The sequence below is a fragment of the Myotis lucifugus genome, unplaced genomic scaffold, assembly GCF_000147115.1.
Source record: "Myotis lucifugus unplaced genomic scaffold, Myoluc2.0 scaffold_394, whole genome shotgun sequence".
NCBI lineage: Eukaryota > Metazoa > Chordata > Mammalia > Chiroptera > Vespertilionidae > Myotis > Myotis lucifugus.
Genome location: NW_005871442.1, coordinates 326,958 through 353,835, shown reverse-complemented (window position 1 = coordinate 353,835; position 26,878 = coordinate 326,958). Strand labels below are relative to the sequence as shown.

At 49.6% G+C, this 26,878-nt stretch overlaps 1 protein-coding gene across 1 annotated transcript in view; it reads left to right on the top strand.

Moving 5' to 3' along the window:
- Positions 1 to 26,878, top strand: part of SLIT3 (slit guidance ligand 3) — a 481,227-nt gene that overhangs the window by 339,057 nt on the left and 115,292 nt on the right. Inside the window, 1 exon segment of the mRNA XM_023743480.1 lies at positions 19,338 to 19,409. Within this exon segment, the coding sequence (XP_023599248.1) occupies positions 19,338 to 19,409 (72 nt within the window).

Below are 26,878 nucleotides of genomic sequence, written 5' to 3'. Positions count from 1 at the left end.
AGATGCTAACAAAGATTAACTAACTGGTAGGAATTTATGTGATTTTAATTTTTTTAATTTTGTCGAGGTGTACTCTACCTACCATAAAGTATGCGCATTTTAACTATACAGTTCAGTGCGTTTTGACAAGCATGTAGTCATGTAACCTCACCTCAGGCCTCGACCCAGCCACCCACGTCTGCTCTGTCACTGTGTGTTGCCTGGTTCATGTACAGGGTCTCATACAGCATGTGGTCTTATGTTATCTCGCTTCTTTTCCTCGGCATAATATCATGAAATGCATCTTAGTTTGCATTGTCTGTTGGTAATTTGTTCTTTCTGATTGTACGGACACAGTGCAATACATGCATCCTGCCCTGCTGATAGGCATTCGGGTTGTTTCCAAATACTTATTATCCTATCCTATATAATAAAAGGCTAATATGCAAATCAACTGAACAGCAGAACAGCCAGTTGCTATGACGTGCACTGACCACCAGGGAGCAGATGCTCAATGCAGGAACTGCCCCCTGGTGGTCAGCAGTGCTAAGGATGTCCAACTGCCGAGGGCTCCCGGACTGCAAGAGGGCACAGGCCGGGCTGAGGGACCCCTTCAGAGTGCATGAATTTTGTGCACGGGGCCTCTAGTATAATACAAGTGTAATATGCTAAGTGTCCAACCAATTGGTCGACCACTCGACCAGTCACTATGATACACACTGACCACCAGGGGCCAGACGCTCCAACCGGTAGGTTAGCTTGCTGCTGGGGTCTGGCTGATCGGGACTGGGTGAGAAGGTCAGACACTCCCTGGAGTCCTCCCAAGGTCCCTCCCCAGCCAGCCAGCCCCCAAAAGCCTGATCAGGACTGGACAAGACAACCCCGATTGGCCCTGATTGCTGGCCAGGCTGAGGGACCCCACCCGTGCATGAATTCATGCTCCAGGCCTCTACTTGTGAATAAATTTGCTATGGACATTCACTTCGGTTTTCATTTGTCTTGGGTAAATACCTAAGAGTGATTTTTTTTAGTTTACCTGTTTTCCAATATTTCTACAGTGAACATACATTACTTAATGGCCCCAAATACCAGAGTCGGGAGAACCTGTCCCATGGCCAGTTGTTTTAGGAAGCCGACAGGAGTCGGGAAGAAAGCCCTCCTCAGTGGACTGGCCTTGGCCATCCTGGTCCCAGGCAGTGCACCCACCTTCCCCCCATGAAATTTAGATGTGCTTACAGAGATTTCTTTTCCTGGGTGCTGGGGAAGAGTGGATGGGACACTGACTTGGCAGGCATGCGAGGCATATCTTACACTGGCCGCGGGGATATCACTTGGTATAACACCCTTATCAAGCAACCTGGCCACAGCTATCAACGGTGAAAATACACACACTCCTCAATCCCTCCAGTGAGTTTTATGAATTTATAGTATTTTAAAGATAAACTTATACAAACCCAAAAGATGTATGGGTAGGCGTCATTGTGGACAAGCATCCCAGGGCACTAGTTAGACGAACCGTGGCATGTCCCCCACGGGGCTATTGTAGAGCAGTTCAAGTAGACGGGTCGTTATATATGACATGGGACGGCAGCCGAAGCTGGTAAATGAGACAACGGTGCAGTTCCTTACCATGTTTGCTTTTAAAGCAGTATCCCTGTAGTTGTCCTCACATCCTTTAAATATGTGAAATATGTGTGGACAAAGTTATAGACAACTCTAATCATTGCTGCTGGGAAGCAAAGTCCAGAACTGGAGGGCCTGGGGCAGAGGGCGCTGCTTCTCACGCTGACTGTCCGAGGCTCTCTGAGCTTTCCTTCCTCGTGTGCTTGTCTTCACGTCTTAAAAATGTGTGAGTTAGAGAAATCCACCTGATCTCAGCCCAGTTTTGCTTCCTTCCCACAGACCAAATCCCAGAATGAGCCTTTTCCTGAGCAGGAACTCTCAGGACTCATGGCCAGCCGTGCTCCGGGCCACCTGTCTGTGTCACAGTTGACCCTGCATAACTGGAAACTGTGATCATTGTCATTTGCATAAGTACAACCACATTGACCCACGGGCTGACAGTTTTGAATGAGGGGAATTATCTGTATTCCTCGGGTCTCTCTGATTGTGGCCTTGACCGGCCCTGAGATATCTTTCAACAGCCAATCCCCAGCAGCCAACCCCACGACCTTTGAAAAATGAATTTGCCTGCCGTGGGGCCATCCCCGTCCTCTGGCCCAAGTGAAATGTCAATTAGATCACTGGCTGCATATGGCTTTTGTTTACTTAAGCATATTCAGCTCACAAGCCTGCAAATATTTGCTTGCTTCTTTCTAAAAAACAAACAATCCCACACCCAGATTCCTAGTGTGCTCCTGACACTGCGTGGTGGCTGAAAGGAGCCGGTGCGTTGGTTCACTGGAGAGACACACATACTGAGTCATCATTTAGTTGTCAGGCAAATCCAACTTTGTGGTGTTGTAAACAGACCGCATCTATTGTGGCTCTGTGAACACACCCCCACTTGCTGTATGGATGTCTTCTGCAAGGTCTTCTTCTCCTCCTTCACTCCCAGCTTCCCAGACAACAAGGTAGAGAAAACCCCAGCGTTCTATAGAGGATCTTGAGCAGTTACAGACAAGAGAGAAATGAATGGGGAGGAGGGCGTGGCCGAGTGAGAATGACTCACCCTAGAACAGCGGTTCTCAACCTGTGGGTCGAGATCCCTTTGGGGGTTGAACGACCCTTTCACAGGGGTCGCCTAAATACATCCTGCATATCGGATATTTACATTACGATTCAGAACAGTAGCAACATTACAGTTATGAAGTAGCAACGAAAATAATTTGATGGTTGGGGGTCACCACAACATGAGGAACTGTATTAAAGGGTCGCGGCATTAGGAAGGTTGAGAACCACTGCCCTAGAACAATACAGCGAGAAGATTGCCAGGCCGGAAAACCTCAGTGAATGGACTCCCGTTTCTGCAGTTTTCAGCACTGGAACCTTAAGACATGTCACAGGGGTTGAAACAAAAGGGGTTTCCCAAAAGCTTCCTTAAGTCCCGCCAGTTCCTTTTGATCTGCCTTTGACTGCTCAGGCCTTAAATCCAGCAAGGGGTTCCTTTGACCCTGACGGCCCTGGGTATGTTCTCCAGCTACAGGGAAGCACACAGACCACAAAGCCAGGATTCTAAACAGTACCTCTGCTTTGGTCCTGTCTTGTTCTCTTTCTAAAGAGAAGGCCAGTCTCTCCCAGTTACACGTCCCTTGGCCATTGAGATGTGCTCGCTGCCACTAGCCAACAGCAGGCATTAGAAAGGGTTTATCTTTGCCCTGAACACAGAAAGCCCCAGGCCCCCCAACTAGAGGTTCCTGCTTTGACTTTTGAGCATCTTCCTTACTGTGTGTCTCTGAAGTTGGACGGTTTGAATCAGCCCTCGCTGGGTCCTCCTCACACGTCGCAGGCCATTGCGAACCAAGGGCTGGTCCATCCTGAAACTGCTTCACCGACGGCCGGGCGCAGTGTGGGAGCCCGCTGTCGCCCGTGCAATTGGGTTGTGGGTGCGCACATTTTCTCCGCTGGCCTGTCCGTCGCAGAAGGCGAGCCTGCTGGGTAGACTATCAATCCAAGCCCTTTTTCTGGAATCAGCTCCTAAAGGCAATTCGATTTCCTAAAATGGATTCCTTTCTCTGCCCATTTGCTACTGAGACAAGTCTGAGCTGTGCTTTTATAATAAGTGGTTTGGCCGGCGTGCAATCCTTCCACTGCTGCCAGCCTCCGGGCCTGTTGAATGGAGGACTTGGAATTCGAGTCAGACTTAACCAAGCTCAGGAGGACCTGAAGGAAGGAAAACCCACACCTCTTTTTTAAAAAATGTGGCAATTAAATCTTTGCAGAATCATTCATTCAGTGGGCAGGAGTCGTGACCAAAACCTGGGTCCCTTTGGCCTGTGCCGGGGGCTTAACTGATAAAGGTGACTGAGTGATAACACGGAGAGGTGGGGGCCATTGAAGGAAAAGTTCCCTGTTACCCGAGGTCTCCTAGAAACGAGAGGCAGGCCATGCTGTGGGGGCCACACAGGGAGCAGCAGTCAGGAGGCAGAAGCAGGAGCCGGGAGAGCGGAGGCAACGGCCTTGATTGAGGTTTCCTTGGGGAAAGCCAGGCAGGCGGGGTAAGCCGTCTGGGAGTGGCCGGTTTGAATAATTCCACTGGGCCTTGGGGGTTAGCATCCTTGCCTAGTGCCATGAGGCCTGGCCTTGGGGTGATGCAGGGAAGGGGAGTAATTGCTTGGTGCCTGACAGTTAGATAAAGGTAGTGGTTAGGCAGGGGTGGGCAAACTTTTTGACTCGAGGGCCACAATGGGTTCTTAAACTGGACCGGAGGGCCGGAACAAAAGCATGGATGGAGTGTTTGTGTGAACTAATATAAATTCAAAGTAAACATCATTACATAAAAGGGTACAGTCTTTTTTTTTTTTTTTTTTTTAGTTTTATTCATTTCAAACGGGCCGTAGTTTGCCCACGGCTGGGTTAGGGTATGGACTCCGGGTTGGTTGGCTTGTATATGAAAGACAGGAGCACTGTCTCTAGGAATTAACTGGCTCTGGGAGGGGCAGTCTCTCCCCAGTCAGCAAGCCCCACCCCACCCCACCCCCAAGTTGTCAAACTCCCATAAAATACAGAAAATTAAATACATAAAACATGATGGTACACCCCTAAACTCCTGGGACCCCTCTATTCCTACCTCCTCACCACACTGGGAAACCAAAAGGGATTGAAAGAACCAAGCATCCCTGAATTCTAGTGGCATTTCAGACTTGACAAATGCAATTCAACCTCATTTACTGTCTTATTTTTTCCACTGGTGCATCACACGTTATCACACTGTTCGTATCACCCTGGCATATGACACTGTTCTCTCTCCAAACAGTGTGGCCTAAGGGAATCATGATCAAGTCCTGACCACTCTGCCAAATGCTAGCTTAGGGTTTTAAGTAGGTTTTCCTCTCTCTAGACCAGTGGTTCTCAACCTCCCTAATGCTGAGACCCTTTAATACAGTTCCTCGTGTTGTGGTGACCCCCAACCATAAAATTATTTTTGTTGTTACTTCATAACTGTAATTTTGCTACTGTTATGAATCGTAATGTAAATATCTGATATGCTATATGTGTTTTCCGATGGTCGCGACCCACGGGTTAAGAACCGCTGCTCCAGACCTCCCTTTCCTGTTGAAAAGAATGGACTTGGACCTGGTAACCTCTCAGATTGCTCCCCACACCAGCATACCGTGGTTTCACAGTTACAGTCACCCAGAGGACCGCAGGCCATTGTAGGTGACACTGTTACTGACCTGAGAGCAGTGATGCTCTGAAGTCAGGTGAATGGAGAGGTAGGTAGGCAGGTGGATGTTTCCCAAGAAACCTCAGTGTTACACTTTGCCATCAGGGCTCCGAAAATAAGACCAAGGAAGATAGCTCGTTCGGACCAGAGGACTTGGTCAGCTCATCCCCCTCTTCCGCCCCACACTTTCTTCCCCCGCTCGCAAATCAACAAAATGGTCCTCTTCCCCTACACACACCCATCCTAGATTTTTTTTTTTTAATATGTAAGATGCATAAAATAGCAAATGCTGTCAGATCTCAAGTTGGGCAAATATAGAGACAGCCTTTTCAGTCCCGTTGAAAAGTAGTTGTCAGAAATATGCCATTCATTCAGGGTCTCTAAGTGCTCTGTCAAGCTTTAACTTGATTAAAATTGAAAACCACATTGCCTGTAAACCAAATGCGAAATCGAAATCTCTTTACTTGCTCTTACATTCTGAAGCCCGGACTTATGGATTACCCTCAGTTTAATTTATGCCATCTTTGTGCCATACATTAATTTTGAATATATTTGTTGAAAATTTCCTGTAGCTTGCATTTATGGTTGTCAAAGGGGCTTTTATCTTGAAAAAAAATGGCGCTGGTTTTAATTACAATTCTGAATAGCTCCATAACCATCTTGAACCCTGGATTTACATCATCTTTATGACAGGCGCGCAATTCCCGCTTTATTGATTTTGCCATTTGCTTCATTACAGTTAATGCAAACCTTTTGTACAGACACAATTCTGGGGGCTGTGCTCTTCTTGGAGGGGTTCGCACAGGCACCGAGTTGGAAATGGACCCCACGCTTCCACCGCGGTGCTGACCGAAGGGAAATCAGCTCAGGAACCAGTTCCGCGGTGGCTATCCATCACGCACAAAGGAAATGTTAGCTCTGCCTGTCCAGCCCTCTCCCCCGCTCCGATGGGCTCCGACTTCTCAGTGTTGAGGCCCTGTGAGGTGGCATGGCTTGCTGGTGTTCGCCCCACCTCAGGCCTCACTGGCGCTCTGTTGAGAGAACACTCCATGCAGTGGTCACCCCCGTTTACATTTCACATGTGAATCCTGCACCCCCAACCCCTGGGCTGGCCAAGGACAAGGAACCTCAGTGTATTGTGATGAAGTGCTTTGTATACACTCTGAGCCCGGTCCTCCGATGTGGGTGCCACGAAAGGATGTGAGGGACCTGGAATGGGAAACTGAACCTTGAGTAGCACATTTAAAAGGAATTTTTTAAGGAAAAAAGATAGAATTAGGGAACTTGAGGACGTGTAAGAAGACATATCCGTTCCTGCCCGTCGGGCCCAGACTGCAGAAGGCCACCACCGTCAAGGGAGCAGGAACCTGCGGGGGACGCTGCTTTCGGGACTGTGTGCATGAGCCGGACACTCGCTGGGCGAAGTGTGGGTAGTGGAGAAAACAGCACTTTTGACCTGGAAATGAGCACGTCCCCTCAGGTCCAACTTCAGAGGCCCTCGCTCTTCCCACCCCGGGCTGTGAGGGGGCTGGCCTCTGGCTGGATGTGCAAGTGAGAGGTCATTTCTGAAGGGGGCGAGGGGCCATTTCTAAGGTGCTTGAGCGGCGAATCTCAGAAAGTCCTAGAAGATTTCTCTGCCCCGGCACCTCCCAGGTACCTCTCGGCAGCTCACTCGACAACCACTTTCTCGGTTGGTGTCACCTTAGCTTTCTGAGGCCACAGGAAATATTACTGACTTTCCTCAGAAGTCGTCTCCATGACTAAGGTGCTGTTTCTGACCAGGAAGAGGAGACATCTCAAGGAGACGAGGCAGAGGGAGCCACAGCGGCCCGACCCCCCACTTCTAACCCTGGAGAGGTGGGGCGTCTCCCTGGGTAATGCTGCACGAACCCCTACCTGCAGGCGCAGGGAGGCTGCTGAGCGTGGCGCCTCTCCGTGCAACCGTCTGGCAGAAGTTAACACCGTGTTTCGTTCCTACCGTATTTTTTTAACCTCCTGTGCAAGCCTCCCGTGCATTAGAGCATCCCCATCCTGACTGTTCTCCACCGGGGAAGCTCACATTTGCATGCTCAACACGCTGCGTTAAAAAGAAAGCCTGTCTCCTCGGATGGTACCTGTCACGACAAAATGGGAAAATGCTCCCGTGCGGGCTGGGGGCGGATTAACACTCCGCATGGCAGCGGGGAGGTGGGGCTGGGGGAGCGAGGAGAAGTCACCGACCTCACACCTTTGTGGCACTGAGAGGGAAATTTCAGTCCAGAGCCATTAGGTCCCAGCCCAGCAAGGTCAAGGATGCTTGTCCTTTCCCACTAACCTCAGGCTCTTCGATAAAACGCCACCGCTGACAAACGAGGTGCTTTCTCCCCAGTGTGGTGCTTATCCTCAGCCCTGAAGTGTGAGCCGTGTCCTGATTTCCCTTTTCCAGAATCAGGGGAGGAATTAGACGCTGACTTCAGGCTTGATGCAGCCAGTAAAGAGCAGCCGCCGCAATAGGACGCCAGATACCATCGCTTCAGACCTGCTTGTCGCTGGAACTGGCCCTTCCCTTGCACCAGGTGGGGGGCTGCTCAGGGGGACCCCTCTAGCTTCCAGCCCTTCCTCTCCTTTGTTCCTCTGGCTCTTCCGTCCTGTTCAAGTTTTTTTGGATTTTTTCAGCTCAGTGAGACCAATGTGACTGCTGCCAATTGTCCTGTAAGAATTGGGAGATAAACTGTAGGGAAAATGACCCCCCACCACCACCACCATTTTCACCTGGCCCTTCCCAGGAGCCTCGCCCAGGGCTCCCATCGCCCAGCCCAGAGGCTTCTGGTCAGAGACCGTCTCTCACTGCCGACGGTAGCAGCCAGGCCTCCTTGCTAGCCTCCTCAGAGAGGGAAGCCGGACAACCATCCTGAGGAAAGTGGGAAAGAAAGAAAAGAAGTAGCTTCTGAAATGCAAATATAATCTGCCCAGTTATCTGTGTACCTACAGAGGAGCAAGCTGCAGAGGGGAAAATACAGATTTATCAGGATGATCACTTAATAAGGTATAGACTTACAGAGTGTCTAATCACGGGGGTGCACACCTGAAACTAATAGGAGATTGTATGTCAACTATCACTGAAAAATGAAAAATAATTTAAACATTTTTTTAAAGTGGATAATCCCACAACGTCGTATATTTGGGAGTCGAGCAGACGATTTTTCCCCTTCCATCTAGTTTACTGCCCTCATTCTCTTTGCTTAAACCGGTTTTATTTTTTCCCGAGTGTGGAGCGATTCACAGTTTCCCCAAAGCAAGCGAGGAGAGTTTACAACTTGCTATAAATAATCCCCAAAAGTGGGTGCGTTAATCCCCCATGTTTCTCTCCCTCGTTCCCACTGCTCTTCCGTCTGACGGCTGAGCTTGCCGCCTGAGGTGCGAGTGGAGATCGGGCCCAGCTTCCCTGCCTGTCTCTGAAATGTCGCAGGGAAGTCCCCCTCACATGGTGACTCTTTCACAAAGGTCTTCCCTGTCACCGACGGAGTGGCTCCTCTTTTATTCTTTAGGTACAATTGACATAACGGAATTCAGCATGTGAAAGGATACAGTCCAGTGGCACTCAGTATGTTCCCAGTGTTGTGCAGCCATCACTTTCATCTAGAACATTCCATCCCCCCCAAAGGAAACCCCTTTTAGTGGCTGGCCCATTCACTGAGCACAGTGTTTTCAAGGTTCGTCCATGTTGTAGTGTGTGTCAGTATGACACCCCTTTTTATGACAGAGTAATATTAGGTATAGACCACAATTGGTTAGCCATTCATCGCTGATGGGCATCTGGGTTGTCTCTGCCTTTTGGCACCTGTGGGGCAGGTGCGGCCCCGAGCAGGCGATCCTGCCCCTGCCCTCCTGCTGCGGCAGAGCCGAGGTGTCATCCACTGTTCACTAGAAGTAATAGTACCGGGCAGGAGGCGGCTTTCCGAGGGTCTCAGCTCTGCCCTGAGCCGGGTGGCGCGCAGTCTCAGGCTGCCCACGTGCGGGGTTTCCATGTGCCTTTTCTCCGCAGTGAATCACTGGGACCGTGACGCCCCCCTTATGCCGAGCTTACAGGGTTTTAATTGGCTTCTGCTACCAGAAAGATGCCTGTGAGTGACACCCTGCTAATGGCACTGACCCTGCACTTCCCAGTGCACGACCTGGTCTGTGCGCCCAATTGTCTCAGGACCCCTAGCCTGTGTCACCTGGGGAAGGCCATGCCCCTGAAGGACTGTTTGCCACTGGCCTGGAGCTCAGGGAGCTGTTTCCCGGACGTGCCTCTCCCCTGCTCAGGAGAGCACTACGCTGTCCAGCCTGGTCAGGAGGCACCCTCCATGTCCACTGAAGGCTTCTGTACAGATTGGGGAATGTTGAGATTAAGAAATTATACACTGCCCGGCTGGTGTGGCTCAGTGGTTGAGCATCAACCCATGAACCAGGAGGTCACTGTTCGATTCCTGGTCGGGGGACATGCTCAGGTTGCAGGCTTAATTCCAGTGTGGGGTGTGCAGGGACAGCCGAGCAATGATTCTCTCTCATCAATAATGTTTCTATCTCTTTCTCCCTCTCCCTTCCTCTCTGAAATCAATAAAAATATATTTTTTAAAAAGAAATTATACACCATAGACAATGGTAAGGCACTTGACTGTTTTAGGTGCTCAGTACATTGCATGATTGGTTATTAATTGAAAATGACCACCAAGAAATGGGGTTACATTCTGCGTTTACTCTCCATGGTTCTCGCCTATGGGAATTGTGAATATGGGCCCATCGACATCCTTCTCCCAGTAAGAGGGAAATCTATATTTTGTGTAGGTTTTGGATGGCTTCTCACATTTCAGTCTCATATTAGCTGGAGAAGTACAAAAAACACGTGTGCGGGAACTGCTGCCCTCGGCTCGGAAAGCATATACTGAACTTCTCAATAATTGCTTCTTTGGTCTGGGACGGAAGCAGAAGGGATAAAGGGATAGTCTCAAATCCCAGGAAGACCCAAGTGAGATGAACAGGAACTTTTACTTGAGAATCTCTTAAGGAATTGACCTCCGGCCGCATAGCTTCAGAGCCAAAAGAAGCTTCAGAGATTATGTAAGATGAAGTCCCGTGTTTAATACTATTTATTTCAAAGCAAAGACAAGTGAGCCATGCCACAGCAGCTTTTCAGAGTGCATACATTTCATTACTTTCATACTCAAGACATCCTTCTGGGTGAAGTGTTATTCTCCCCATTGTATAGGTGAGGAAACTGAGACTTGGGGCATGGATGGTGGTCTCAGTCCATTCAGGCTGCTATAACAAAACACCACACACTGGCTAGCTTATACGTGGCAGAAATTTCTTTCTCGTGGTTCTGGAGTCTGGAAAGTCCAAGATGAAGGCACTGGCAGATTCTCTGTCTGCTGATGGTTCACTCCCTAGTGCTGTCTTTTCACTGTAATGGCATGTGGTGAGGAGCCCGTTTTCTAAGGGCATGAACCCTGCCTTCATGAAGGACTCTGCCTTCATGACCTAGTTACCTCCCAAAGGTGCCACCTTCTAATACAATCACCTTAGAGAACAGGTGCCAACATATAAATTTGGAGGGGAATACAAACATTGCTGCCCCTGCCCTCTCCCCAAAATTCATGTTCTTCTCACATGCAAATACGTTCATTCCATCCCAGTAGGTCCCAGCTCTTTCCAGCATCAATCTAGAAGTCTAAAGTCCAAAATGGCGTCTCAATCTCCTCTCAGTCGGGTATGGATGAGATTTGGGGTGTATTCATTCCCAGCATATTGCTCTCTAGCTCTCAGCCTGTGCTTCCAGAACACAATGGTGGGACAGGCCCAGGACGGCCACGGTCATTCCAAGAGGGAGACATGGGGAGGAAGGAAGGAGTGAAAGGTCCCTGAGAATCCAAAACCGTAGGGCCCGAGAATGACCTCTGACCTGAGGTTCTGCCCTCCGATAAGGGGCAGAGATGAATCACTGTGTTCACACGGCTACAATGTCCAGGAGCCGTAGTCTTCCACTTATAAAACGGGTAGCAAGTGTTGAGAGCCTCCACAAGGTTAGTATGGGTTGGAAATGTGAGTACATTCAAGCAAGTCTTCAATTTCTGCAGGAGAGAGCCGTGTGATTCTTGTAAAGGGAAGCAGATCTTCCATGGTTTTAGGAGGCCGTCCCTGCCCCGCCCTCCCCCCCCCCCCCCTGCCCTGTGATGCATCCTCCACACACTGTCAGGGAGACCTGCGCCTGCCGCTTCTGATCCTGGGTTTGAATGAAAGCCAGCGTCCTGCCTGGGCTCGATGCTGTGTCTGTCCAGGAAGAAATTCTCTGCTCTGGCCGTGCTTCCTGGTCATACTCACACTCTGGGATAGTTTATCTCTAGAGCCCAAAGGGGAAATTTCTGCAAACCCCTCGAGTGTAAAAACATTTATAAACTCACTATGTTTGTGCTGGTTGTTTTTTAAAAAAACACACACACACACACACACACACAAAACAAACAAACAAAAAACCACACACATAAAAACAAAGAAGTAAAAAACAGAGATGTCAGAGATAACTTTCAGGCCCATTAACAGAAGCACATTCCATCTTTCCACGGTCTCTCTCACTTCACCCCTGTGCCAGGGAGGAGCCCCAGATGGTTATCACTCAGAAGTGTAACCAGGGAAACCAGAAAGCTGCCCCAATCGCTATGGAGACAGCCTTTCATTCGTTTGGCCTCTTGAGTATTCATGGCATCTTCAAGGCCTCAGAGTAAAAGGGGATACTTCTTACAAAGAAATGTTCATTCCCCATGAGGAGGGTTGAAGATGCACAAAGAACATTTTAGCGACTTCCAGGGCTCCCACCAGGCTAGTTGTAGGTGTGTCTGCAAAGGGACAGCCCAGCCCGTCTTGCGGAGGATGCGGTAGGGAGCCTTTCAGAGCGGACATAACTGAAAGCCGGTTTGTGAGTCGTAAAGTTTAGGGACACCAATGAAGGAATGAGGAGAATCTATTTCCAGCGGTGTCGGCTCTAGGAGTATGAGGGGTGAACAAGCATCGAGGTTGGCCCAGGACTGATGAGTGTCCCAGGATGGGATTTAGAAGCTTTGATGCTAAAACAGAGCCAGTTCCAGGCAAACCTTGGCAAGTTGGACGTCCCAGGTACAAAGCCCTTTGGTCCTGACAACAGGTTGACACAAGAAAAAAAAATGGCTTTGAGGCACGCAAGCCTCAAAACCCGAGAGCACACTTTGTAATCAATAACCAAGTTTCGTTGGTCCCTTGGTCTAAAAGTTCCTGGGAAACAAATGAGACTTTCTCGTCATGAAAATGGGGTGTTTTCTTTTTTTAATAATTCTTTATTGTTGAAAGTATTACATATGTCTCCTCTTTATCCCCATTGACCCCCTCCAGCCGTGGTGTTTTCTTTTGATTTGATTTTTGTTTGATTGGTTGTTGTTGTTCTATCTAGAACTGCTAGAAATTTGTTTCAAATTGAAACTCGTCTAAATTAAACAAGAGCTCGTGCTAAATCGTTTTGCAGGGGTCCCGCCCCCCGAATTTTTTCAGCACAACTTCATTTGCCAAATCCCTGGCAAACCGGAAACTGTAAACAGAGCAGTGGGGCTGTTGCTATTTCCCAGCGATGTGTAACACACCCCTTCCACCGCCGGCTCGGCCTGCCTCCTCGGTGCTAATCCATCATGGTGTTTGCGGGTTGCAAGCTCACTCTCGCAGGCATCTACGGGAGTGGATGCAGTTACTCTCCTGCTGAGAGATAATATGACATAGACTGCACTAAATAAGGCATTACACCAGCCGAGGGGCACAGTGCGCAGAGCGACGCTTGTTAAAATAGAGTCATGCTTCCATTCGTAACCAAGTCTCGGCAGGATGCCCTGATCTGAGAGCTTAATTAACCTGGGACCCTGTCCTTTACGAAGTCGGTCTGGTTGGCTGAGGCCTTTAGAAGGCTAACGATCACTTGATTATCTGAATAAATCTGTGATTGTGACCGGATACAGGTGCATTCAATTTCGGCAGTCAACCATCACTCACTTTACCTGTTTTGTGATATGTGTTTCTACTTACCTACACACGATAGGGCGAGACTACATGTGATTATTATGTAGGAGAAATAGGCATAAAGTTGCTGGTTCTCTAGACAGGAGTCTTTGTGGATACATAAATAATTCATGGATCAGTAAATAGATCTATGTGCATGTATTCCTAGGTCTGGTAGGCAAGTGTACAAAACGTGCAAAATAATAGATTCACTTCTTTTTTTTTTTCTTCTCATTTGAGATGTGGTTTTCATGTGGAATTACAGTAGCTCCTTAATGATGAGAAGTAGTGACAATTCATTAGCGGACTGCGGGTTAGATCAAGTGTTTGATTTGCCTACAATGTCTGACCGGTACTCAATTATATGAAGTGTATGCATTTCTTTTGAACATAATTTTCTTTCCCTCTTACTAGTTAAAATAACCTTGAGTTTTGTTCTTGTTTTCTTTTGAAGACCCCAGGCAGCAGCAGACAAATGCTTCTATAATTTGTTCTTCAATAATGATTTTTTTTTCAGAACGTTAAACTGTCATATATATATATATATATATATCTATATATTAAAAAAAAAACAACCTTCAGAATTGCTACTAGGTTTCTTGTTTTCTGCTTAAAGGACAATTGGACCAAAGGAGAGAAAAAGAAATCACATGTCAAGGCTACTTCATGTTTTGTCTTCTGGCTTATCTTACAAAAGTAGGACTTCCACAGGTTTATTTTTTTTAAATACTGCAACATTCTATTTCTCCTCGGTGTAGAAGAAGAAGTACTCTTCAAATATGTATATGGATGAACACATATATATCACCAAAACCCAACTCAACATAGTTTCATTTTTAGAATTATCCTAAATCTCCTAAGATCGCTGAGATGTAAAAGCCGAGTGGATGGTAACCTCCCCCCCAAATATTTTCAAAGGACGTCTTACCCTTCCTTCTCCATCCCGGGTACCTAACACTGGGTGAACCTCTAATGAGACTATTGCCGTGGCTCGCGTGGGTTAATTCATCGTTAGATTCCGAGACCACGGACTTGCTCTCAATTTCCAGTAAGGTTTCCCTTGTGAATTTCATTGCAGAAGTCCTCCCACTTATTTTGTGCATTTTGTGTAATTTTGCTCAGAAATTAGCAAACCTTTTAACTCCAAAGGGTGCTGAACCTTAGCTACTTCTCTGAGTTAGCATGAAAGGGCCGCAGCGACTCTAGCTGCCGTCCCAGAGAGAAAGGCTGCCCTGGACTTGGGAAGGTTAACCATCCATGGGCCGAGATGCTCAGGGGCCCAGAGCATCTGGATGAGAAGCAAGCATTTGGATGGATGTGCTCCGGGAGGTAGACCTTGCACGTAGATAACTAGCTTGGAATTCTACGTTTTTTCAGATCTTCAAAGCCTGTTTGTAGAGATTTCTGTTTTCAAGGTATTTCTCATGGGACCTCAAATGCGTCGTTGAAACCCTGCAGTTTTCTTTCTTCCTTTCTTTCTTTCTTTCTTTCTTTCTTTCTTTCTTTCTTTCTTTCTTTCTTTCTTTCTTTCTTTCTTTTTTTCTTGTGGTGGTGGTGGTTTAGAGATGGGCGGATTGCTCTGAATCTTGTAATCGGGTTTCTTAAAGCCCCCTTTAAAGGATTTAGATAGGCCTGTGCTGCCTCAGTTATGGAATTTGAAATTGTGATACAAAGAGAGGCGTCTTGGTAGCGGTGCGTGTATGAAAGGGAATTCTTACTGAAGCGCTGTCTCCCTGTCCGCTGTGTGTGGAGTTTATTTTGAGTCCTCGCTCACGCTGGCTTTCCTTTCTGACTTGTTTATATTCTCAGAGAATAAAAATACAGTAGCCGGGAAGCTCCTCTCGGGGAGTCTGCCTTTAGCTCTTGTCTGAGGATCCCTTTCTAAATGGACTGCGGCATCATTTTAGCTCTCACATTGTTTGCCGAAATCCGAGCTGCCCAGGGAAATTAGAGCAGTTAATTTAATATCGAGAGCGTTTTGGGGCTTCTGGGCTTATTCACAGGCAGGAGAGTGTAAATCACTGAGTATTCTGTGTAAAGCGGCGGGCAAAGTTGCCTCCAAAAAATAGCCAGCCTGCCCTCCCTCCCCGGCCTTCCCGCTCCTCACCTTCACCCTGAGCCCGTGGAAATCTTACTTTATCCCAGGTGTCCTCCCACGTGCTCCCCAGCAGGCGTCTGCGTGGCAGACAGGCAGCACCCCGGGTGGTGGTAGAGGCCGTTGCGGGGTCATTGCCTGTTAGTCCTGAGGGGGCTCCAGGGTCACAGCCCGCAGTGTGGTCCATGGCGGGGAGCTCTCTCCCCTACCTGGACCCAGCCCTGCCACCCTTTCCACGGAGAATTCGTTCCCCAGCCACCGTGACCAGCGGTGACTTCCCCGCACCGGGCTGGGCACTGGTGTCGGTGATTTGTGTGTTAAGGAGAACGGAGCAGCAGCCGTGTGGAATGCACTTACGGCCGAGGAGAACGGACAGGGCGCCATCAAGCCTCCTAAGACCGCCCAGGCCCCCTTTGAACAGGCCTCTTGAGTAACGGGTTCTGTGTGAGTGGCTGGTGGGCTGTTTTGATGTGTTTTGGAGAGGACCTTTGAAAAAGCACTTTAGGGACCTCTGACCCGAGAGCTTAGAACACACATGGGAGGCCTCCACCCACCCCCAGAAGCACACTGCGAAGTCCAATGCTTTGGCCTGGGCTCCGGAAGGTTGTGTGTGTGCAGCAGCCCTCACTCCCTGCCTCTCACAGACACGCCAGGCTTGCTTTATGTCGCCTCCCCTCTCCTGTGCTTCGGGGCCAACTTCTGTGGGTCTGGGATGTGCTATGGAAAGAAAAAGACACCTTGCCGGGAGCAGTGTGTGCTTACTTTGTTGAGGGACCTGGCTCCTTTGCAGGAAATAGCGGCATTGGGGGCAAAACCATGCATGGCTTTTTACAAACACCCAGGTGCTTCGTGCCCTGGATTCATCTAACAGTTGGGAGGTGACGCGATGGAGGTTTCCGTTGGCCCCGCGGGACCCTCGTCAGCCCTGTACCCTGTAGACTCGCATAATGCCCCACCCGTCTTGGGAATGAATCTGACCACAGAGCCCGGTCTAGTTTATCTGGTCAGAAGGAAAGGAGACCATCTTGATTATAATAAATAAATATCTTCTGGAAAAGCACACTTAAACATAAATATTTTAAATTTTGACATGCTTTGTATGTTCTAATTTGATCTATAAAATACACCCTCAGAGGTGCTTATATTAAAGCTTGGTTTTCACGTTACTAATAAACAACTAGGCGTCACCTGGTACACCCACTGAAAATATTTAAACATCATGGAAGTGCTGATACACTGGGCATCTCTGCGCTTAGCCCTGCAGTGATCAGGGTCCTCTCAGACGCTGTCCCCACCACGTCAGGGTCCTGGGTTGGAGGAGCCCCATGGGACACTGAGCAGTGGCTTTTTAAAAATCTTTTCCACACCACCTTTCCCTATACCCTTTATAATCTCTTTCTACCACTTCTCTCTCTCTCTCTCTTTCTCTCTCTCTCTCCCTCTCTCTCTCTCTCTCTCTCTCTCTCTGTCCTTTCACCTCTTCCCTGCAGACTGCATTCTTTCCATGTAAAATTCTATACATCTAATGCAGTGGTTCTCAACCTTCCTAATGCCGCAACCCTTTAATACAGTTCCTCATGTTGTGGTGACCCCCAATTTCATTGTTACAAATTGAACATAATTAAAGCATAGTGATTAATCACAAAAACAATATGTAATTATAGATGTGTTTTCTGATGGTCTTAGGCGACCCCTGTGAAAGGGTCGTTCGACCCCCAAAGGAGTCTCGACCCACAGGTTGAGAACCGTTGATCTAAAGTATCCCGTTTGGTCTCTAGTGCTCCCTAAAAGAAAAAGAATAGAAAATTCTTCACAAATCCAGCAAATAAAGACTATTCTAATAGCAGGGCCCTTGCTAAAATGTCTTCACAAAAGTGGACAGCACCACAAACTGCCCTCTCTCGGCACTGCCCCGGACTTCCCCGCCTGGTGATTTAGGGACTTTTCTACTTAGGAGGAGGGTGCCGTTTTTGCCGAGTTCAGCATGTTCATTGAGTCATTTCTTGGAGCCAAAAGCCAACTCCATTGCATTTCTGCTGGGTAAGGTCCGGTGGCCTTGGCGTGGGGCAGCGGTTGTTGATTCATCGGCCTTTCAACTGATGATAAATCCGGAAGCCAGGCAGCAGTACTAGGTAGGCTCCCTTAACAGACCTTGTGCAGGGAATCGGCGGCGACACTTACGGAAACCTGTGGAAGGGCGCTCATAAACTCCTGTTCGGGAGGCTCAGGAGAGTGGGGGCAGAGGGAGCTCTGGGATCCCAGGAAGGAGGCAGCAGCAAGGGCTTAGACCACCACATGTAGAACTGGTCGACCTAAAGCCCTAAAAAGTGCCTCTGCTCCTTGAGACGCCCATTTCCTGTTTACGTTTAAATTCTGGGTGGCTGGTGTCTTGTATTATGAGCATCTGAGATGGTTTAGCTCCTCGGTGTATCGCGTGGAACCCATCTGCCGGGATGCACTAATCGCTCTCATTACGTGTACTCACTCCTGTTCATCGCACAGCCCCACATCTATACTTTCCCAATCATCATAGTGTTTTAATTTTAATCCCGCCTTTAGCAGAACGTGAAACGCTCCATGAGGGTGGCCCAGTGTCGCTTGGACGCGTCCTTTGCAGAGAGTTGACTTGGGAGAGATTAGCACAAGTTACAAATGAAAATCGCAGCCCCGGAGATCCCTCCCCTGAGAGGGGCTGATCTTTCCTGAGACAAAGGAAAGAAAAAAGAGTCTGTGAGGGAGTTTTTCGGGACAGCCCTACTTCTTTGGGCCATCCCCTTGCTCCCCAAAACCACGATGTGTTCTGCACACAAACTACCATCGACAACCTGGTGCCAATAACCACTTTCTGTATAACATCTTTTTTTTAGAAATCACATGAGTCATCTAATGCATGATATCTAAGTTGGAACGTGGTCACGGTAAATATCCCCACGCATCAGAGGCATTTTGATTCAGAGATAATGGTATCTGTTTGCTGGCTCTCAACTAAAATACCTCAGTCCCAACTAGACTGTCTGTTAGTCGAGGCATCTTTTTCAAAGACATGATTTTCATGCTCAGAGGATGGAAAGGGAAATGAAAACCGAGTCCTAAAATAGGTGCATTTAATTCTCCCCAATTTAAATGTAAGTGGCCCGTCTTGAAGGCAGTGACGATATTCCCTTTTCTCCCCCCACCAGGAGTGCCTCCATCAGTGGATTGCCTTAATGCTGATGATGGTTGGTGCAGTTTGAGGGAATCTGTAGTTAGTCAGAAAATGCTTCCATAGAATGACCTACCAGATGGGCCCCGTAACAAAGCACAGAGGCATCAAACCACCACAGACATTTGGTGCTTAGAATAATAAAAAGACTATAAAATTAGATTAGTTGAGTCTAATTTGGAATCGGTATATTCCCCATGCACCCTCGCCGCTCATGGGCAGATAAAGCCTTGAGATTTAGCGCTGTGTCAGAGACTGCCACTTCCAGTAAAAGGAGACAGGGCGCGGGAGAAAGGGAAGAAAGCATTCTGGGAGGTCTCGGAGGGCAGAGCAGTGACCTCCAATGATTTACAGGCCTTTAGCTTAATGAAATTGTTTCAGTGACATGACGGTAAGAGCTCGTAATGGATTGGATGCCCTAATGTAATGAAATTACTCCCTTCTGCCTAAAAAAAAATGCGCAATTAATATTTACTGAGACCTGACAGCCTTTGGTGCGCTCGTCTGTGTAGTTCTCTCAGACAGTCAGAGAGGAGACGGAGCAGCCTGGCAGACGGGCTGGCTCTGCGGGAGCTCCTGGCGGGGACGAGCAGAGCCTGCGAGGGGTGGAGGGACCGGCGCTCGGCGACCGGGGACGCCGGCCGGCTGCTCCTCGGCGCTGCCCGCACTCAGCCTTCACGCTCTCCCTTGCTTTTCCACAGGCAACTGGACAACAACCACATCAGCTGCATTGAAGATGGAGCCTTCCGAGCGCTGCGCGATTTGGAGATCCTGTGAGTTGATTGTGCGGCCGCTGCCTGGTGTGCGTGTGCGTGTCCGGGCGAGGAGGAAACAGGGGGAGTGCGTGTGCAGGGGGTTCCGTGCGGGTGCGTTTCTGGGGCCGCTGCTGCAGTGCTATTAACATCGGGCACCGGGAGATCCCTCCGGCTCACCTTGGCCAAAGTGTTCGCAGGCAGCAAAGTGTGATTTCCCACCTCCCGCAAACTGGGGCTCCTGCTAATGAAGTCTCAGCCGAGCCCTTTCTCCCCACTGTTCCCACGGTGTTTGTTGCTGGGCAAAACAGATGGGCTGGAGTAGCCCCCAGCCCCTGCCAGCGCGGTCGCGGGGAGCCTGTCTTGAGTGTGGGCACGCAGGAGGCAGGTTACAGGTCTGGGAGACCAGAGAGGGTAGCACCAGGGGTCAGGGCAATCACCCAAAATCCGAAAGGGATCTGGGCGCAGGACTGGGGGAGGCCAGACAGCAGGTCAAGTCAAGCCATTGCCTTGGCTCCTGGGCTCTCGCCTCAGGTACAAATCCAAACTTTAAGCAGCGACCTTAAGTGTGGGGGGGAGAGGAGGATGAGAGGAAGTGGACACCTCCCAGAACCCCACTCTGTATACTTTATCTGGAAGCATGGAGCTGCCTTTCTGGGTTCCAGATTTTCAAATGGGTCTGTAAGGAAACCTGACTTATGGGAGGGGAGGGCAACGAGGGGAAGGGAGTCAGCCAGGAGTCATCTCGGGTCATTCACACTAAAGTTGAATTGTGTGAGAAAACATTCTGATCGCACTCACCCCAGCTACACTTCCAGCCGTCCCTGGTTTGGGGGATGCTGGAGAGGAAGGCAGGAAAGCCCAGCAGAACTCGTGTCAGGAGATGCGGGGTCCGGTCCCCACTCAGCCCCTAATTAGCTGCGTGACCTTGGGCAAGTCCCTCCCGCACTCAGAGCCTAAGTTTTCTCATTTGGGAAATGAAGGGGTTGGTTGCTCTATCTTGGGGGTCCCTTCTCCTTTCCAAGTTCTATAATTGCCTGGTTCTAAAAATAGTTCTGATGGTACAGTCCCACCCAGAGAATGCTAAGTGTGGGGTCTGTTGAGCATCCCTGAAAATACGAAGTTACTTAGTCACCAGGTCGCATAGCTCTGACTTCCAGGGGAATGAATAAATGTCAGACAAATACACGAGTGAATATTTTAAAATGTCCCTTTACACATAAAAGAAGGAGTGAAGGGCTCCCTGTCCCTTCCCCTGGCACCTGGCCCCGCAGACAGCAATGGGCTGGAGAGAGCCTCTCCACGTTGCATGCGAGGAAGGTGATTCCAAGAGGAATCACGGGAAATAGAGGGGAGCTGCTGCTGCCAGCGCTGGGACTGATGAAAGCCGAGCATCCCAGCACCGAGGGGGCAGGCCCTCAGCCAGGGCAGGAGGCGCTCACTCCTGACAGGGGTGGTGCCTCCTCACCACACTCTGACCCCGGAACCCGCAACCAACGCATGTGCCCAAATGTAGACATCCAGGGCTTCTCTTATCAAGAGGCCGGAGCTGAGAAGGGTGGGCACGATTCTCCCTGCCTGAAAGAAAGCCTCTGTACAGAGGGCCGCTAGGAGCATAGCACCCTATTCTTGGGAAGGATGAGGAAATTCCTTGGGAAGAGATCAGGAAATGGAAGTCACCAGTTGCCACGGAGCAGCTGGGAGACCTCTACAAGGCGTGGCGGGGTCTCCTCACCAGGAAGGCGGGGGGAGGGGGGCAGTCTGACAATCAGACACACCTGGGTGTGGAAGCCGGGACTCAGTGGGACTTTGGCCAGATTACTGAGCCTCTCTGAGCCTGTTTTCTGCACGTTAAGAAGAGGCGCCTTATCTATTTCATAGGAAGGGCTCCCCAAATAGTGTTTCTTCCAGGCCCCTCACTTTCTCCGGACCATGCCCCATCCCCATCCAGGGGGCAATTGCACTCGGAAACGCTAGTATCCAGGCACACCGGGTCTCTCACACTGGAAGCTTACAAGCCTGTGATGAAAAGTTCTCTTTCCCCGTCATTGCAGAGCCCGCAGGATCTGATTAGTTTATCTTTGCGATTCCAAACAAAGCCAGATCAATAGCTTTGTTTTAAAGACACGCTCATTTGGCTTCACGTGGCTAAGTACTTAAAATTAATCATCATCAGTGAGTCCACGGGTTTCTAATCTCCAGCAGAGGCACTCAGCTCTGGAACCATCCATCTTAGTGGGGAGCTATTCTGAAACTGGCTGAAGCTGACATCTCCATCTAAAGGACCTCCCCTCCCCACCCCCAGACCTCCCAAATCTCAGCTAGGCATCGACATTTTGTAATACTTCCCTGTAATCACAACTTGGCACCATAAAGAATCTTGACAACGACATAAATAGGAACTAAGGGAGGGCATCGTGCGTTAACTTAGTAAATTCCTCAGAGATGCAGAGAGAGGGGATGGAGTTCGAAGCCCGCTGTCCCTGGGAAGGTCATCTTTCAGCACCTGCAGCTGTAACATCTGCACATTAAGAGACAAGATGCAGTCTTTCAGGTGTGTCTTCTCTCTGATGTTGTGCAGCATGAAGTACAAAACAAGGAAAGACTCGGGGTGACCTCGTGGAAAGCTCTCAAAATTAACTCAAGGGAAGTCTGTGGATCTCACCTACAGTTGACCTTTGAACAACATGGGCGTTAGGGGTGCTGACTCCCCCTCCCCCCTGCCCACAGTCAAAAATCTGCATATAACTTTGGACTCCCCCCAAAACTTAAATCGTCTCTCAGAGGATTGGTTCCAGGGCCCCCCACAGATACCCAAATCCATGGATGCTCAAGTCCCCTGTATAAATGGTGTAGAGCAATGCATACATTGGCCCTCCACGTCCACAGACTCCCAACCTCAGATGGGAAACAGTACAGGTATTTAGTGAAGAGAATCCCTGGGTCAGCGGACCTGCCCAGTTCAAACCTGTGTCGTTCAAGGGTCAGCTGCACTAGTGGAAATATTCACGCGGGATCACACCGTGACTCGTCCTCACTGTGAGGGAAATGCCATAGGACTTCTTTCCATCTAGACCAGGGGTGGGCAAACTTTTTGACTCGAGGGCCACAATGGGTTCTTAAACTGGACCAGAGGGCTGGAACAAAAGCATGGATGGAGTGTTTGTGTGAACTAATATAAATTCAAAGTAAACATCATTACATAAAAGGGTACGGTCTTTTTTTTTTTTTTTTAGTTTTACTCATTTCAAACGGGCCGGATCTGGCCCACGGGCCGTAGTTTGCCCACGGCTGATCTAGACCGAGGTGGGTTTCCCCTGTTCCAGGGAATGAGAACTTGGGAGGCGAGTCGACAGGAACCACTCTTTGCAGTGAGGGGAGCGGCAGGGGTACAGGTTGGAAAAGACTGAACTCTGCCCACCTTGTCCGCATTTATGGCGCATGCCCAGTGGGGGATGCCCAGCACCGGGCATGGAGGACAAAGGGAAGGAGTCAGGTAGCCAGGAAGGGGGCTAAAAGGAAAAGCATAGTGTAGGCCAGTGGTCGGCAAACTGCGGCCCTTGAGTGTGGCTCTTCAACAAAATACCACATGCGGGCGTGCATACAGTGAGATTGAAACTTCGTGGCCACACTCAAGGAGCCAAAGAGCTGCATGTGGCTCGAGAGCCACAATTTGCCGACCACTGGTGTAGGCAACACTTCTCGAGGTCCGAGCCCCCACAGGGGAGGAATCCCAGTGCTAGTGATTGGAGCTGACATTCGGGCAGTTCCCCATCCCCAACACATAACACAACCAGTGCTTTAACCCGTGAGCTCTCTGCATCCTCACAAACCTGCTGGGAAGCTGCTGCTATCGCCGCCCGCCTTGTACAGAGGAATAGCCCATGTCAGGGAAGCCAGGGAACTGCCCGCCCAGCAGCAACAGAGTCCAAGTGACCAGCATCCTACCAGCTGCCCCTCTGAGCTGTGTCGCCAGGGCTCTCCTAGGGTTGGCTCCCCTGAAGCATGGCCGCCATGCGCCATGGGTAGTGTGAGCTGGCCCCGAAAACCGAGCCAGGCAGGCGACCCAGGACTCAAAATCCTGGTGAGGAGAATGCAGGCGCTTCCCACAAGCCTGCAGAATTGTCATCCCCTCCCCCCAGTTTAGGGGTCCCCGCAAAGTTGAAGATGAATCAAACTCACCAGGGAAAGAAAATAATCCCACTTTTCACTGACTTACATTCTAGTCCCAGGGACGATGTAGTCTCACTACTGGATGCCGCCAATTGACTTTGGCACCCAACGGTTTGGGGGCCCTATTCTCCAAACTGCCCCAAAACACAGCCCCAACTTCCTGTATGGCACTTAAGGTTCTTCATGGAGGGGCCTGTTTCCCGTGGGTCCGACGCCCTTCTATTACCCACATCACTCACTGCCCTTTCATTTCCACCTGTTCTATCCATTTGGCGACTCACATCTCGGCTTTCTCTAAGGCAGTGGTGCTCAACCTTCCTAATGCCGCGACCCTTTAGTACAGTTCCTCATGTTGTGGTGACCCCCAACCATAAAATTATTTTCGTTGCTACTTCATAACTGTAATTTTGCTACTGTTATGAATCATAATGTAAATATCTGATATGCAGGTTGTATTTTCATTGTTACAAATTGAACATAATTAAAGCATAGTGATTAATCACAAAAACAATATGTAATTACATATGTGTTTTCCGATGGTCTTAGGCGACCCTGTGAAAGGGTCGACCACAGGTTGGCAACTCACAGGTTGAGAACCGCTGCTCTAAGGCATGTGTATACGGCCGTCGAGTACACCAAGACTGCATCTCCAGCCCCTTCGGGCAGGAATCCTTGCTGGTCGTGCTCTGAACCGTGGGTTTCTGGTCCCTGCTAGCGAGATTGAGAATGGGCGGGCAACTCACCAATTATACCAGGCTCTTCCCTGCCCAGGTTAGAAAAACGTTTAATGAAAAAGAAAAAATTAAGAGTATGGACAAATGAAACAAAAATGAGAAGACCTAATGAATAAGATAGTTAATTAATTTTTTCAATAGTATTACGGGAGGAGAGAAAAGATTTTCAGATATTGTCTCCTGACTGCATGTAGCAAATCAGAAGATCAGCAGACACGTCCTGAAAGGCTGTCACCTCCCGGTGAGGGGTTTGCCCGGAGAGAACCCAGGCCCAGCAAACTGCGTGCGGATCCTCGGGTCTGCAGATAACCAGGGGTGCCGTTTGGAAGGCCTTGCTCCCATTTATGTCATTACCAAGGCCTCTGTTCCTTTGGGTTGCTGCCAGCTCAGGCAGCCCTGCTGTAATCCATGAAAATTCGGTGACATTACTCTAGGCTGGCCTTGGTGTCTGTAGAGAAAAGGGACAGAGAGGCCCAGAGCAAGGCCGGGCGACAGTGAGCCGAGGCCTCCTAGCATTTCGCACCTCGGCTCTGGCCAGGGGATGCCAAGGACAAGTTGGTGGTAGCAACGAGGCTGGCACGAGGCTGGCACCTGGGTCTCCAGGCCCCGGGCCCCATGTCCTTTGCCCACATGGGCACCTCCTGCAGTTGGGCCCTTTGGGAGAAACCCCTGGTGACACGGGGACCCTGAGTGCAGTTGTCTTTCTAGCCCGTCCTTCAGTGGCCTCTCCTATTTTGGAGGTTGAGGGAGGGCAGACTTTGATCCCAGGTCCTGCTTTCAGCTCTCTCTCTGGAACTAGACAGCAGACCATATTGCATCTATGGATGAGTTTTACTTAATCTCGTAACGTGTTCTTTAACAATGGAAGAGGGCATTTCATACTTAAAATATATTGTATTTTTCATAAAATTCCAGCTTGGGCTTTTAGCAACCAGAAGCATTGGCAGCCCTGAGCTCATTCCTGCATCGCGATGGTCGGTGTGGCTGGGTGCACAAGCCCGCCTCGCATGGGGTGTGGCTGCCCCTTTCCCACTGGCCTCCACTCCTTTGGGTTGCTGCCAGCTCAGGCAGACTCTGCTGTAATCCATGGAAGTGCGGACACCCCAAAGCTAGTCTAGCGCCAGGCGCCAGGGACAGGAGAGCTCTCAGAGGGCGGGCAGGTGCTCTGGCGGGTCAGACTCGCTGGGCCGGAGGTCACCAGAACTGCTGAGTGCGCACGGACACGCAGCTAAGGGGCATGGAGTCCAGGACTCCCAGACTGAGCAAGGACCCCACAGAAGCAAGCAAGGTCTTCATGCACCATCTTCCAGGAAGTTCTTGAGAGTTGAACTAGCCTCCTAGTCCCTTTGATTGTAAATCAGTTCTGATTGGGGTTGTGCAAATACTGAGAAGTAGATGAACACCCACCGCCCAGTTTCTTGCTCCCCAGACTCCTGTGTCAGCCTGTGCACTGAGCCCCCTCTCAGCCCACATTCAGAGATTCAAGAGTTAAGGCAGTGGTGGAATCAATCAGACTTTTAGGGTAGTTCTAATTCACCCACATTCGGGCGGGCACGACATGGCCCGGCCCTGGGCCCCACTGGTAAACACAGAAGAATGGAGAAGAGCGTTCTTTGCTGGTATAAGAAGGAGTCAATGGGAAGAAATTGGCAACAGTCCTGATGCCCAGGTCGGGGTGTGCTCACTCTCCTAGTGTGGGGTGCGGTCCTGGCTCAGGGGTGCTGGGCACTGGCCGTAGGGACACTCATAGACATTGTCAGTCCAGTTCAGAAAGCCCGGAGCTTGAGGCAGGTGGCGGCTGTTCTCTGCTTCAGCTGAGCTTCCCGTAGATGTGGAACTAGATGCTGGATGAACAGTAGTAGGATAGCATATCCCATGCAGTAGCCCCCCACCCACGGGGCACCTATTCCCAGTGTAAGTTATGAATGAGGCACAGTTAGAGATTAACTAACTAATCATGAAACAGAACAATTATAACTGAGCAGTAATAGCCGTTATGTGAATGTGGGCACTCATGTCGGGGGACCCCGTGCTGACGTCTTCCTGTAGGCTCAGTGCTTCTGGGGCACCACGTCGCCATCGATCAGAACACGGTTTCTGCTCGTCTTCCACCCGAGGGTTTAATGCCTTCTCCACCTTAACTAAGCACTTACCACTCACTGTGGCTGTAACATTGGCAGTTTGAGGTGTGACAACAGAACTAGCTCGAATTTCATTTTCCTTCTTCAGTTTCATGGATAGAAGTTCTTACCATAGGTTTTAGCAATCTCAGGACACGATTTTTTAAAAATTCTCTCATTATGTCAAGAACTTCCACCTTTCCAGTTACAGGAAGCACTTTACAGCTTCTCTCCTGCATTTCTGAATTGCCGGCATCCCTACTCTTGCGCTTTGAGGCCATTACTAAGTAAAATAAGGGTGACTTGAACACAAGCACGCGATCCCAGGACAGTCGGTCTGATAAGTGACTGATGTCAGGTAGGGTGTGCGGCATAGGTACGCGGGACACAGGGTGATTCCATCCTGAGTGGGACGGAGTGGGACGGCGCGAGATTTCATCATGCTACTCACAGCGGCACGCAG